Source organism: Pan paniscus, chromosome 7, assembly GCF_029289425.2.
Source record: "Pan paniscus chromosome 7, NHGRI_mPanPan1-v2.0_pri, whole genome shotgun sequence".
Classification (NCBI taxonomy): domain Eukaryota; kingdom Metazoa; phylum Chordata; class Mammalia; order Primates; family Hominidae; genus Pan; species Pan paniscus.
Window position 1 is genome coordinate 116,449,911 of NC_073256.2, and position 14,577 is coordinate 116,464,487.

The 14,577-nt window shown below is 35.6% G+C and overlaps 1 protein-coding gene across 5 annotated transcripts in view; it reads left to right on the forward strand.

Moving 5' to 3' along the window:
• Positions 1-14,577, forward strand: part of VPS13B (vacuolar protein sorting 13 homolog B) — an 868,795-nt gene that overhangs the window by 86,079 nt on the left and 768,139 nt on the right. For all 5 annotated transcript variants that reach the window (XM_055116771.2, XM_063606452.1, XM_057303059.2 and 2 more), the window contains exons 5-6: positions 2,339-2,506; positions 10,490-10,671. In XM_055116771.2, the coding sequence (XP_054972746.2) occupies positions 2,339-2,506; positions 10,490-10,671 (350 nt within the window). The remainder of the gene's footprint in view (positions 1-2,338; positions 2,507-10,489; positions 10,672-14,577) is intronic.

Below are 14,577 nucleotides of genomic sequence, written 5' to 3' on the forward strand. Positions count from 1 at the left end.
GTAGTGTTCTATCAGTTAAAATACATATTGTGTTTTGTTTCTATTACTTTGCATTATACTTCTGTGCTATTTTTGATACTGTTTTAAAGATAATAAAAACTCATGAATGCTTACATGGTTTTTAAGAGTACTGTATTGGCCAGGCATGGTGGCTCATGCCTGTAATCCCAGTACTTTGGGAGGCCAAGGAGGGCGGATCACGAGGTCAGGAGTTCGAGACCAGCCTGACCAACATGGTGAAACCCCATCTCTGCTAAAAAAAAAATACAAAAATTAGCCTGACGTGGTGGCACGTGCCTGTAATCCTAGCTACTCAGGAGGCTGAGGCAGGAGAATCACTTGAACCCGGGAGGCGGAGGTTGTCGTGAGTTGAGATCATGCTATTGCACTCTAGCCTGGATGATAGAGAGAGACTAGTCTCAAAAAAAAAAAAAAAAAAGTTCCCTGTTCATGACAGGTTTTTGAGAAATAGGGAAACCAATATTCGTCATGCTCACTTGACTTCTTGGAAACATTTTTATTTATTTATTTTTTAGATGGAGTCTTGCTCTGTCGCCCAGGCTGGAGTGCAGTGGCACGATCTCGGCTCACTGCAAGCTCCGCCTCCTGGGTTCACACCATCCTCCTGCTTCAGCCTCCTGAGTAGCTGGGACTACAGGTGCCTGCCACCACGCCCGGCTAATTTTTTTGTATTTTTAGTAGAGACGGGGTTTCACCGTGTCAGCCAGGATGGTCTCCATCTTTTGACCTTGTGATCTGCCTGCCTTGGCCTCCCAAAGTGCTGGGATTACAGGCGTGAGCCACCGTGCTTGGCCCCATTTTTGTTTTTAAAATCTGCATTGAGTAGTAATAATATGGGGTTATGTACATTCTAAGGTTAAAATGTTGATACTTAAAATTTCTTTTGGAGGTCTCATTTATTAAGAATTATTTTAGCATCTACTCATGGAAGAGTAATTGTTACTTTAAATCTATTAATATTTTGAATGTTAATTTTATAGCATGTGATAATTGGCACTCTAAAAGCTGCTAATAGTTTCTATATAGGAGAAAACCTCGAATCTAAGTTGTATTACATTTCTTTCCTATTTGCATCATTGGGAATGAATGAAGGAATTGGGTTTTGCACACATGTTATGGTTGAATAGATTTAAGTAAGCCTTCTCTCAGCAGGCTTTAGTGTAGGTGTTAACAATGTCAGATGCTGACAGAAGTTGATTATGTTTTGTCCAGTAAAATTCTGGGTTAAAGAATACAACCATATGGTTATTTCATGAAATAGCTAAAATTTTAATTACCTTTTAAATAGTTTTCTTTAATAGTGGAAATGCATTACCTTTTAGTTAGCTTTTTACAGTGGAAAAGATTAATTTTTTTTTCTCCTGGCTTTTAAAATGCTTTTTATAAAGTGTTATTTATATTTTTAACTAAATTACTCAATAATGTATCCATGTACACACTTACATGAGAAACATAAGTGAGATTATGGAGTATTCCTCAGTAGCATGAAATTAAAAGAAAAATTTTGGAGATTCTAAGCAAGCCATGGAGAAATAGAATGTTCATTAATTACTTTTAGTGTTTTGAGTTAACCCGTATTTCTGTTTCTTTTTCTTATTTCCCTGTGTTCTTATTCTACTTTTATACATTCTCCTTCCTTCCATACTTTTGTTTTTTCATTTTTCTGTCTTCTTCATGGTAGTATTTTAAAAATATTTCTTTAACTCTTCCTGTCTACATTTTCTTCTTCATTCATATTTTCCCCTCTACTCTATTTTAACATTAAATATTAGTAAGTGAATAGAGTTGAATCCATTATGATGGTCATGTTTCTTCTATCCGAGGCATAACTTTTAAATATTTTTATGGCTAAACTAGGAAGAGATGAAGGTAGCTGGTTTAAAAAGAGGCTTAAGCTTAAAGAAGACCATCTTCTAATATACTGTATAATCAGCATATAGTAACATTGCTTCATTTCGGAAAATGTTTATATAATACAATAAGCAAAAATCAAACAAAGTACTTGTAGAATAGGATAATCATTGTATGGGATCTAATATTATGTTATCAAAAATATATATGGTCTTTGTGGTTTCTCTTAGTATGTGAATACTTCACTATAGAACTTCTTGATAATGACGTTTGTTGGGGTCGATCTGCTACTTATTACCTGTGTCACTTTGGCAAGCCTTTTAACCTATCTGAACTTTAGTTTCTCTTTGGGAAATATGCTAAATAATAACCACCTTTCTCATACATTAAGTTCAATAACACTTTAAGAAATAATTATTTACGGAGAGATTTGTGGCTAATTAAATTCTTTTTTTCTATTTTATAGGTTATGTGCAGAGTCTGATTAGACGAGTTGTAAATAATGTAAACATTGTGATAAATAATCTCATACTAAAATATGTTGAAGATGATATTGTCCTTTCCGTCAATATCACTTCTGCAGAATGTTATACAGTAGGTGAATTATGGGATCGTGCATTCATGGATATTTCTGGTGAGTAAATATAGAGAATACCGTATATTTTTCCATAATTGAAACAATTACCTTAACTCTTAACCCTTCTTTGGGCCAACTGAGTTGCTAGTAAATGTTATCAAATCTTCATGCCTCCAGTGTGGAAAAAAAATGCACATATACAAAATGTTGCATATAATTACAGGAGGTTAGTAGACACTCCAAATTCAGAAATCTATACTTGTGGTTTTTGTTTGTTTGTTTTTGAGACAGGGTCTGGCTCTGTTGCCCAGGCTGGAGTGCAGTGGTGTGATCTCAGCTCACTGCAACCTCTGCCTCCCGGGCTCAAACAATCCTCTCACCTCAGACTCTTGAGTAGCTGAGACTACAGGCACATGCTGCTCTGCCCGGCTATTTTTTTGTTGTTGTTGTTGAGATGGAGTCTTGCTCTGTCACCCAGGCTGGAGTGCAGTGGCTCAATCTCGGCTCACTGCAAGTTCCGCCTCCCCGGGTTCACACCATTCTCCTGCCTCAGCCTCCCGAGTAGCTGGGACTACAGGCGCCTGCCACCATGCCCTGCCCGGCTAATTTTTTGTATTTTTAGTAGAGATGGGGTTTCACCATGTTAGCCAGGATGGTCTCCATCTTTTGACCTTGTGATCCACCCGCCTCGGCCTTCCAAAGTGCTGGGATTACAGGTGTGAGCCACTGCGCCTGGCCAAATTTTTGTGTTTTTTTGTAGAGACAAGGTTTTGCCACATTGCCCAGGTTGGTCTTGAACTCCTGAGCTCTAGCGATTTGCCTGCCTTGGCCCCTCAAAGTGCTGAGATTACAGGAATGAGCCACCATACCTGGCCTATACTTGTTTTTTAATACTTTTAATTTTCATTCTTTCTTACTAGCCACATGCTTGTTTCAAATGTGATGTATAATACAGTCATGCATTGCTTAACAACAGGGACATATTCTGAGAAATGCATCTTAGGCGATTTTGTTGTTATGCAAACATCATAGAGTGTACTTACACAAACCTAGATGGTATAGCCAGTACACACCTCAGGTATGTGGTATTGGCTATTATTGCTCCTAGGCTGCAAACCTGTACAGCATGTTACTGTGCTGAGTATTGTAGATAGTTGTAACACAGTGGTATTTGTGTATCTAAAAACAGAAAAGGTATAGTAAAAATATAGTATTATAATCTTATGGGACAGCCATCATAGATATATAGTCTGTTGTTGACTTAGGTATTGTTATGCAGTGCATGACTATATTTTATAGTGCCATGGGTTGTAGCAATAAAAGTTAAATGATATTTAGTTTGAATTGTTTATGTTTTTGAAAGGTGAAAGGCATCATGTTTCATTTACAAAGCTTGGTGAAGGCAAGGCAATATATCTGATTGATTTATGTTTTAGGCTTGTGTGTTCCAAAGCACATTTGGAATTTCTTCCTTCTTTTCCTCCCCTCTCCCCACCGTCCCCCCTCCCCTCTCCCTTTCATCCTCCCTTCCCTTTCCTTGCTTCTCCCCTGCCCCTTTCCCTCTTCCCCCTTTCCTTTTTGAGAAAGGGTCTCATTCTGTTGCCCAGGCTGGAGTGCAGTGGTGCTACCTTGGCTCACTGCAGCCTCGACTTCCTGGGCTCAGGTGATCCTCCCATCTTAGCCTCCCAAGTAGCTGGGACCACAGGCGTGCACTACCATGCCTGGCTAATTTTTGTATTTTTTTGTAGAGATGGAGTTTTGCCCTGTTGCCCAGGCTGGTCTCAAACTCCTTGGCTCAAGTGATCCACCCACCTTGGCCTCCCAAAGTGTTGGGATTACAGGTGTGAGCCACCATGATGATAGCCCTGGAATTTCTTGATTATCCTGAAGCCTGTTTTTATCTCTTTTTAATGTTTAGTCATATATTCCTTTATTCATCATAAATCCCAGTTAAAGGGTTAAAGCAAAGTGAAATTGAGTCTCAAGAATATTTAACTTGCCTGATTAAGGCATACAACTAGGAAGTAGCAGAACTGGAATAGAGTTTTATTATTATGTGTTTTCTAAGCTTTAGTCTTCACATTTAACAAAAGGAGAGTAGTCCTGATTTTACAACTTTGTTATGAGCATAAATAAGAGTGTAGGTAAGGCCCAAGCATCATTTCTTATATATCGTTAATGCCTCCTTTGCATCTTCTGTGGAAAGAAATATTTGATTAAAAGGCTGGAAGAAGCAGCTATGGAAAATAGAAAACAAACAGAACTGGACAATGTAGGATTGTATTAATGAGTTGACATTTGTGGTGAAGAAATTTTATTTTAATTAATTAATTAATTTTTTTGAGACAGAGTCTCGCTCTGTCACCCAGGCTGAAGTGCAGTGACGCAATCTTGGCTCACTGCAACTTCTGCCTCCCGGGTTCAAGCGATTCTCCTGCCTCAGCCTCCCAAGTAGCTGGGACTCTAGGCGCCTGCCAGCATGCCTGGCTAATTTTTATATTTTTGGTAGAGACGGGGTTTCACCATGTTGGCCAGTCTGGTCTTGAATTCCTGACCTCAAGTGATCTGCCTGCCTCAGCTTCCTAGAATGCTGGGATTACAGGCATGAGCCACTGTGCCCACCCAGAAATTTAATTTTAGTATAGAAGCAATTTAGTATGGTATAGAAATTTAATTTAGTATAGAAGCAATGCCAGTTTTACTTTGGGAAATTATTTATAGTGAATTAGAATTCTGGATCAGGAGTTGGAAGATCTTAGTTCGAATCTTCTCTCCACTGCTAATTTATAGTGCAAACTTGGGTGAGTCATTTATAAAATGACTGCTTCTAACTTGCCAATGTACTCTTCAGAAGCAAATATACCATATGAAAGCTCATGATGATGGTGGTGATAAAGACAGTGAAAATAGTATCTTCTGTTTATTTAGTACCAGGGCTAGTGTTACATATTTTATATTAATTATCTTGTTTAACCTTTTAACTCTCTGAGGAAGAAACTATTATTTTCCCTTTTATTAGTTTTTTTAAAATAATTTTTTTAATTGAAGCATAACATGCAAGAAAGAAAGAGCATTAAGCAAAAACACATAGCTGGCCGGGTGTGGTGGCTCACGCCTGTAATCCCAGCATTTTGGGAGGCTGAGGTGGGCAGATCCCCTGAGGTCAGGAGTTTGAGACCACCCTGGCCAACATGGTGAAACACCATCTCTACTAAAAATACAAAAAAAATTAGCTGGGCACGGTGGCAGGTGCCTGTAATCCTAGCTACTTGGGAGGCTGAGGCAGGAGAATCACTTGAAACCGGGAAGCGGAGGCTGCAGTGAGTCGAAATTGTGCCACTGCACTCTAGCCTTGGCGATAGAGTGAGACTCCAACTCAAAAAAAAAAAAAAACCCGAAACAAACAAACAAACAAACAAAAAACCCACATAGCTAAACGACATACCACAAAATGAACATACTCTTGTAACCACCACCAAGCTCAAGAAATTGAACAATATCAGCACCCAGAAGTGCTTGTTGTACATATACTCACTTACTACTGCGCCTTCTTTCCCCAAAGCAACCACTTTACTGACATCTGACACCATAGTAGGGTTTTGACTCTTTCTAAATTTTTGTATGAACGGAACCATATGTATTTTGGGCCTAGATTATTTTGCTCAATATTATGTAAATGAAATTTATTCAGGTTTTTGTCTGTAACAATAGTTCAGTTCTGCGTGTATATATCAATTCCCTCTCCCTGCACAATCAGGTGAGCAAGGGTTGGGGTTCTGCCTGCACTGGTCTTTCCTGGATATATGTGGGATGGCGAGTTTGCAGGTCTGGTCTGTGTTGTGAATAAAACATTTTTTTGCTCAGTGTACCATTGATATAGATTTAATTATGTCCAGTTTTGGCTATAATGAATAATGCTATAGCGAACATTTTCATACATGTCCTTTGGTGGACATATACATACATTTCTGTTGGGTATATGCCTAGGAGTGAAATTACTGGGTCATAGTGTAGGCCTATGTTAAGCTTCAGAGATACTGACAAATAGTTTTTTCATAATAGTAATGCCATTTTTTTACTAACAAGTAATGCACGAGGCTGTATTAAAATATTGCAGTTAAAATAAGAATTGTAATATCTTTGTGAGGGTAAAAAGGCAAGCCACAGATGGAAGTGTATATTCTTGATACTTAAAATTTGCAACATACTTATATCCACAATATATAACTTCTATAAATCAATAAGAAAAGAATAGACAACTCAATAGAAAAATGGACAAGAGACTTGAACAAACACGTAAAAAAGAGTATACCCCAAAGATCAATAAACATAAGATGTTCAATTAACACCAAATCAGATTGCACTAAATACTTGCCATAATGGATTAAAAAATAAAATAATTGGGCCATCTATCTATTCCTTCTCCTTTAACTCATTCCTTCCCCTTACGTATTTTTTTTTTTATAATTTCCAAGACTTTTATTTCAGTATAAAGGTCTTCAGAATATCTAATCTTTTCTACTATTAGAGGCAGAATCCTATCATCTCCCATGTGGTTGACATTCAAGTTGTTCTAAAATATTGACATTGCCCATAATGCTGGAATGTACATCCTTTTTTATGTTTCCTTGTTACGTGTTTGAATTCTGTAAATTACGATCAGGAAAAGGATAACTGCATATGTAAACATTCAGTTATGTTTTATATTGCTGAATTGTTCTCTAAAATGATTAAATCAATTTATTACCATCCATACTATCTGTGAGAATTAATATTTCTTTTTATTCCTTTCCAAGTTGTATTTTAGGTTGAGGGGGTACATGTGCAGGTCTGTTACTTGGGTAAATTGCATGTTGCATGCATTTGGTGTACAGATTATTCTGTCACTCAAGTAATGAGCATAGTACCTAATGGTTAGTCTTTTGATTCTTACCTTGCTCCCACCCTCCACCCTCAAGTAGGCCTTGGTATTTATTGTTCCCTTCTTTGTGTCCATGTATACTCAGTGCTTAGCTCCCACTTATAATTGAGAACATGCAGTGTTTGGTTTTCTGTTCCTGCATAATTTGCCTAGGATAATGCCCTCCAGCTCTATCCATATTGCTGCAAAGGACATGATTTCATCCTTTTTTATGGCTATGTAGTATTCGATGGTGGATATGTCTTGTATTTTCTTTATCTACTTCACTGTTGTTGGGCATCTAGGTTGATTCCATGTCTTTGCTATTGTGTATAGTGCTGCAATGAACATACACATGTGCGTGTCTTTATGGTAGAAAGATTTATATTCGTAAGCGTGTTGCCTATGCTTTTGAGGTCTTAGTCATAAATTCTTTGCCTAGACCAATGTCAGGTCTTACATTTAAGTCTTTAATCTATCTCGAGTTGATTTTTTTAAATAGTGAGAGATAAGGGTCTAGGTTTGTTCTTCTGCATATAGATATCCAGTTTTCCCAGCACCATTTATTGAAGAGACTGTTCTTTTCCTCAGTGTGTTTTCTTGGCCCCTATATAGAAAATCAGTTGGCTGTAAATGCATGGATTCATTTCTGGGTTTTTGATTTTATTCCATTGGGCTATGTGTCTTTTTTTATGCCAGTACCGTACTGTTTTGGTTATTATTGCTTTTAGTATATTTTAAAGTCAGGGAGTATGATGCCTGTAGCTGTGTTCTTTTTGCTTGGGGTTGCTTTGAGTATTTAGGGTCTTTGTGGTTCCATAAAAATTTTAGGATTGTTTTTTCTTATGTCTGTGAAAAAATGTCATTGGTATTTTGATAGGGATTGCATTGATTTCGTAGATTGCTTTGGATAGTATGGAAATGATTTTGGAAGAATTCCCTTCACTTCAATTTTTTGGAACAGTTTGTGAATATTGGTATTAGTTCTTTAAATGTTTGGTAGAATATGACAGTGAATCCAAAGGTCTTAGGCTTTTCTTTGATTGCTTTTTCCAGGTTTTGGAAGTTTTCTCTATTTCTTTGAATAAGCTTCCTGCCCTCTTTTTAAAAATAGTATTCTTATATGTTGTATTTTGGGTTTGTTGTTTTCAATCAATACTATGCTTTTAATATTTCTATATATTGGTGTATATAGTTGTAGAACGCTAATTTCAGTGATGAATAATATTTTACTGATTAAATTGTAGCACATTTCTAAAGTAAGTACCAGAAACTAGAATTCATTTTCTAAGTTTTTGAAATATAGTTGCTGTTATATTTTGTGTTTAAGAAAAAACACCTTTAAAACAGTAATGTCCTCTTTCACTGAATAATAATTGTCTAGGGTCTAGGGTATCCTTGAAATTTGAATACTTCACTTTTTCTTTTCTTTTTTTTTTTTTTTTTTTAAGAGAGAGTCTTAACTCTGTTGTTCAGGCTGGAGTGCAGTGGTGTGATCTTGGCTCACTGCAAGCTCCACCCCTGGGTTCAAGCCATTCTTGTGCCTCAGTCACCTGAGTAGCTGTGATTTTCTGCATTTGCCACCACACCCAGCTAATTGTTGTATTTGTAGTAGAGATGGTGTTTCACCACTTTGCCCAGGCTGGTTTTGAACTCCTGGCCTCAAGCAATCTGCCTAGGCCTCCCAAAGTGCTGGGATTATAGGCATGAACCACCATGCCTGGCCTGAATAGCTTACATTCTTATAGCACAGTAGATAAGAACATGCACTCTGCAGTAAGGTTGCCAGAGTTTGAATTACAGCTCTGATCTTTATAAACTGTATAGCAATAGACAGACTATTACCACTGTGCCTCAGTTTTCACATTTTTTAACAGGACCGTGTAAATATTGTCAGATAAGAGATGTAAAAGACTTAGTGTAGTATCTGAGTAATAGCAAATACTCAGAAAATGATAATTGTTATCATAAAGAGAGGGAAGGAAACATCTACAGGATATCTTTTTTTTTTCTCATTTCTGGTCCTACTATTGTAATTTCTTAATTTGTGTACATATATAATATTAGTAACTAAATCATTATTCATATAATATGTAAATTTGAAATATGGTAGTCATATGTCTTTTTCAACTAACAGACAACTTTGAAATTTATCTGCAAATAATACTGTTTAGACACATCTTCTTTAATTTCTACTTTTTAAAAACTTATAAAATAAAATGTTGAATTAATTAGAAGTTGCCAGGATATACTCAGAAATAGTGTTATAACCTGAACTAAAACACATTTTATTGTTTTTTAAATTCCCATGGCTAACTTAAAATCACTGGGCAAGTAGATTTGGGCCTGATATTTACCTAGGAATTGCTTATCAGTTAAGAAATAAGAAATATTGATTTGCTAAAGGCTTCATTTCATACTTTTATACTTTACCATCAATTGTTTTATTTTTATTCCTTTGAAAATATACTCTAGACTGTTATTGGTGATTTCTTTATTAATTAATGTGGTGGTGTCCACTAGACCTTTCTGTGATAATACAAATGTTTTATATCTTCTCTCTCCAATATGGTAGCCACTAGCCACATGTGGCTGTTGAGCACTTGAAATATAGCTAGTGCAACCAAGGACCTTAATTTTTATTTTTATATAATTTTAATTTAAATAGCCACATATGGCTGGTGGCTACCATATTGGATAGTGCAAGTTTAGAGTAGCAGTGAGTTTTTTTTAATATAAAATGAATGTTAAATGAATGACTTCTTCAAAAAATTATCTTTAATGTGGATTCTTAAGAATTTTATTATCTCATTGTGTAAGAGAACTGTAGTGAAATTTTTCATAATTAAAAAAAAATTTGTAGTTAATGTGCCATGCAGATTGGGGCAAACTAATTAGGTCTCTGATTCTTCATATATAAAATGGGGAGAATCGTGCCTATTTCATAAAGTTGTTGGAAGATTTAAATTGTATAATAAAATGAAAAGTTCATTGCATATGGTCTGGCATTATGTATTAAATGCTCCATGAATCTTATTTTCTGTTATTATTAATGTTATTACTATTTATACTAATAAATAATAGTTGCCTTTCCCCTGCTAATTTTCCTTTTTACTTAAAATGTTTTCTTTTCTTTTTAGCAACTGATTTGGTGCTGAGAAAGGTTATCAGTTTTTCTGACTGTACAGTTTGTCTTGATAAACGGAATGCCAGTGGTAAAATAGAATTTTACCAGGATCCTTTATTATACAAATGTTCCTTCAGAACTCGTCTTCATTTTACATATGATAACCTAAATTCCAAGATGCCATCTGTTATTAAAGTAGGTATCTCTTTTTTTTGCAGTTAAGTTGCATGTCTTTATTTTGTTTATTGACTCTTGTGGATGCTAATCATTATTAACAAATGAAGAAATTAACCTTGTAAATATGTATGCCATTTGTTTTTATAAAAATTTTATTTATGTTTATGATTTGTATGTTTATACATTTCTGTATAACGTATTCTACTAGAGTTTAGAGACAACTTTTTTCTGTAATTTTTTTTTTTTAGTTTTTCCAGCTGTTTATTAGTGTTTCTCTCTTCAAGTAGATAGAGGAAATAATATTAAAAGGTATATTTATACCCACAGTGGACTGCATATCAATATTCTGTATTTCAGTTCTTATAATCTGTTCAGCATGATCTGCTATCTATACTTTTTCTTCTCTTTACTAGGTGACTTTGTAAAGCTTGATATACTAACCTAATAGTTTATTGGTTCAAGAAGTTTTAGCTTTTGATTTATGATTTTCAAAATGTAATTAAAATCTTAGGGAGTTATTCAGGACATGTCTTTTTATTTTTTATCTGCATTTTCATTTAAGATTAAGGGATTTGTTACAAGGGTATATTGTGTGATGCTTAGGTTTGGGCTCCCACTGATACCATCATCCAGATAGTGAACATAGTACCCAAAAGGAAGTTTTTCTGCCCTTTTTTCCTCTCCCTCCTTCCCTCCTTTTAGAATCCACACTGTCTGTTGTTCCCATCTTTATGTCCATGTGTACCCAAGATTTAGCTTCCACTTCTAAGTGAGAACAGGACATGTCTTTTGATCCATGTGAAAATTTTCTGTCCAATGTAGTGTATGTTTTCAATGTATGTGATTAGTATCTAAGCATAAATATTGTTGTCTTATTTAACAGTTTTCTGAACATTGTTTGTCTGCCTATCATTGTATCTTGGAAAAAGAATTCAGTGGCTTCTGATCCCATTAAGTAGGTTTTAATGTGGAGTAAATGTTTATTGTTGAACTACTTGCCTCTGACTGTCAAAGTTCTGTAGATGGAAGGGCTGGACTTACGTGTCTGAACACTGGTATTAACTACTGTTCCTGTTTGAGTATGGCTGTATAAAAATTAGTTTTGTTTTTGTTACCTTATATTTTATTAAAAATATAGTATTTTCTATTTTACGTAGCCTTGCTGTACTTAATATGTAAAATCTACATGTTTTTTTCTTGGTAGTGCTTAGTCACGTGTGTTTTACTTTTTTCCACACGGTGTATAATGCATATTGGTTTGTTTATATTCTGTTACTTTTTCCTTCTATATTTGAATTAGCTTCTTTGGCAAAGATAAACATGGAAAAGAATTAACTCAGTAATATTGATGGCTCTGTCTCAGGGAAATACGCTTATTTTCTATAGCCTTGGGTTTTCTAGTAAATTTGGGGAATGTGAAGTTAAATTGAAGATACATTGAAAGCAAGTAATGGATATATGGAAGCTTACTATATAAAATACTCTTTTTGATCATTAGTGCAAATGTAATGGTCTGTTCTAGGATGTGGTTATATTAGAGGAAGGTAAAAATAGATGAGGAAAAACTTAGTGTTGGCATATAAGTAAGTTTGTGTTCTCAAAACTGATTAGTCATGACATTTCACTGAAAAAGTCCCTTATCATAAATAAACTTATATATTAGTTGCTAAATATGTGATATCAATGTGTTATACTCAACTGAAATCAATTTTTGAGGTTTTATTTCTTTCTTCTTTTCTTTTCTCTCTTTCTTTTTTCTCCCCTCCTCTCCCTCTCCCCACCCTTCCCCTCCCCTCTGTTTCCCTCCCCTCTCCTCCGCTTTCTCTCCTTTTTTCTTTCTCCTTTTTTCTTTACCTTCGAGGCTCCCTGTCACCCAGGCTGGAGTGCAGTGGCACAATCATACTTCACTGTAACCTTGAACTCCTGGGGTCAAGCGATCCTTCTGCCTCAGGCTCTTAAGTAGCTAGGACTACAGGCGCATGTCTCCATCCCTGGCTCATTTTAAATTGTTTTTTTGTAGAGACGGAGTCTCACTGTGCAGCCCAGGCTGATACTGAACCTCCTAGCTTCAAGTAATTCTCTTGTCTAGGCCTCCCAAAGTGCTGGGATTCCTGGCATGAGCCACCATGCCTGCCTGAGTTTTTTGTTAATACTATTGTAATGTTAAGATTTGCCATTTTGGGTTAGACCCATCATCCTTCCAAGTCCTAATCCTAGGGAATATGTATTAAACAGATATGGTCGACCTCATTAATTACCTCACAGAGGTTTCTCAAAATGTTCCAGATACTATATTTCTTTTCTTCTTTTTTTTTGAGACGGAGTCTTGCTCTTGTTGACCAGGCTGGAGTGCAATGGCATGATCTCGGCTCACTGCAACCTCTGCCTCCCGGGTTCAAGTGATTCTCCTGCCTCAGCTTCCCGAGTAGCTGGGATTACAGGCGCCGGCCACCAGGCCTGGCTAATTTTTGTATTTTTAGTAGAGACAGGGTTTTGCCCTTTTGGCCAGGCTGGTCTCAAACTCCTGACCTCATGATCCGCCTGGCTCAGCCTCCCAAAGTGCTGGGATTACAGGCATGAGTCACTGCGCCTGGCCCCTCTATTTCTTTTCAAATCTTTCATGTATGTTTATTTTGAATGTATTTATATGTTGGGTTGGCTTTTTATAATTTTCCATTTTTTGTGTGTGAGATACATATGTTCTGGTGATTATGATGTTTATGAGATACAGATCCTATGGGTACGTAATTTATTTAACATTTCTCCTGTTTTTAGAAATTTACTTTGCAGTTTCTCAGAGCAGTGAAATTCTGTGCATAGAACTTTGACCACATTTCCTGAGTAATTCCTTAGGAAAGATTTGTATAATTGCAAATATCTTTTTTTTTTTTTTTAAGACCTGTGATCTGTATTGCCAGATTGTTTCCAGAAAGATTTAACCAGGTTATACTCACATGAACATTAAGGGGAGTGCCTATGTCATACTCTTGTTATCCTTAAATATGATCATATTTTTAAAATTGCCAACTTGTTGAACAACAAATGATATGTAATTTAATTGCCGTTTATTAGTGAAGTTAGATTTTTGAAAACACATTCACTGGTCATTTGTTCTTTGTATTATCAGTTCAGGTTCTTTATCCATTTTTCTACTGAGTATTAATCTTACTCATTTTAAGGAGCTTTTAAAAAGATACTTATGACAGATTCTTTGTTATTGGTTTTGCTGACTGCTTATTACCAGTGCTATTGGTGCAATACAAGATTTAAAAGAATGTGACAGAGAAATTTCAAATTAAGGAAACCTTAGCAGACATGCATACTCCTTTCCTGCTCACCTCCCACACTCATTCCCCGCTTTCTTACCTCTTCATTGTTTATTCAGTGTATGATTATTAGGTCAGTTTTTAAAAGCTTGTGCTCATATTTGAAATATGGTATTTCACAGTCCCCCCATATAGTTTTCTCCCCCTTCACATACATTTTTTTATGTGCTTTGCGCCCTAAAAATATGATGATTACCATTACTATTACTTCATCTTTCATAGACACTGAAATCAAAATAAACCTTCTAAGAGACTTGACTTTATGGCTTAATTGGTTTTACTCCGTGTTTTGATAACAGCAGGAAACCATTACACTGAAGTTGTGTTTATATTCCACTGATATCTCTTTCTTTAAGGAGAGCTTTGATTGCTGTATATCCTATTTGCTAGTAGTTAATCTTATTTCTTTGTTATAATGGTTTCATTTTATCAGTTGAATAAGTTTTATGTCATTTAAATCTTATCTACAATTTGGAAAACTTTTGTTATTTAAATCTTACTTAAAATTTGTCTGAAAAACTTTTTTCAACATACATTTCACTTGTTTTTCCATATTTGACAAAAATTTTTATTATTTACATACTTTCATAGTTGTAAT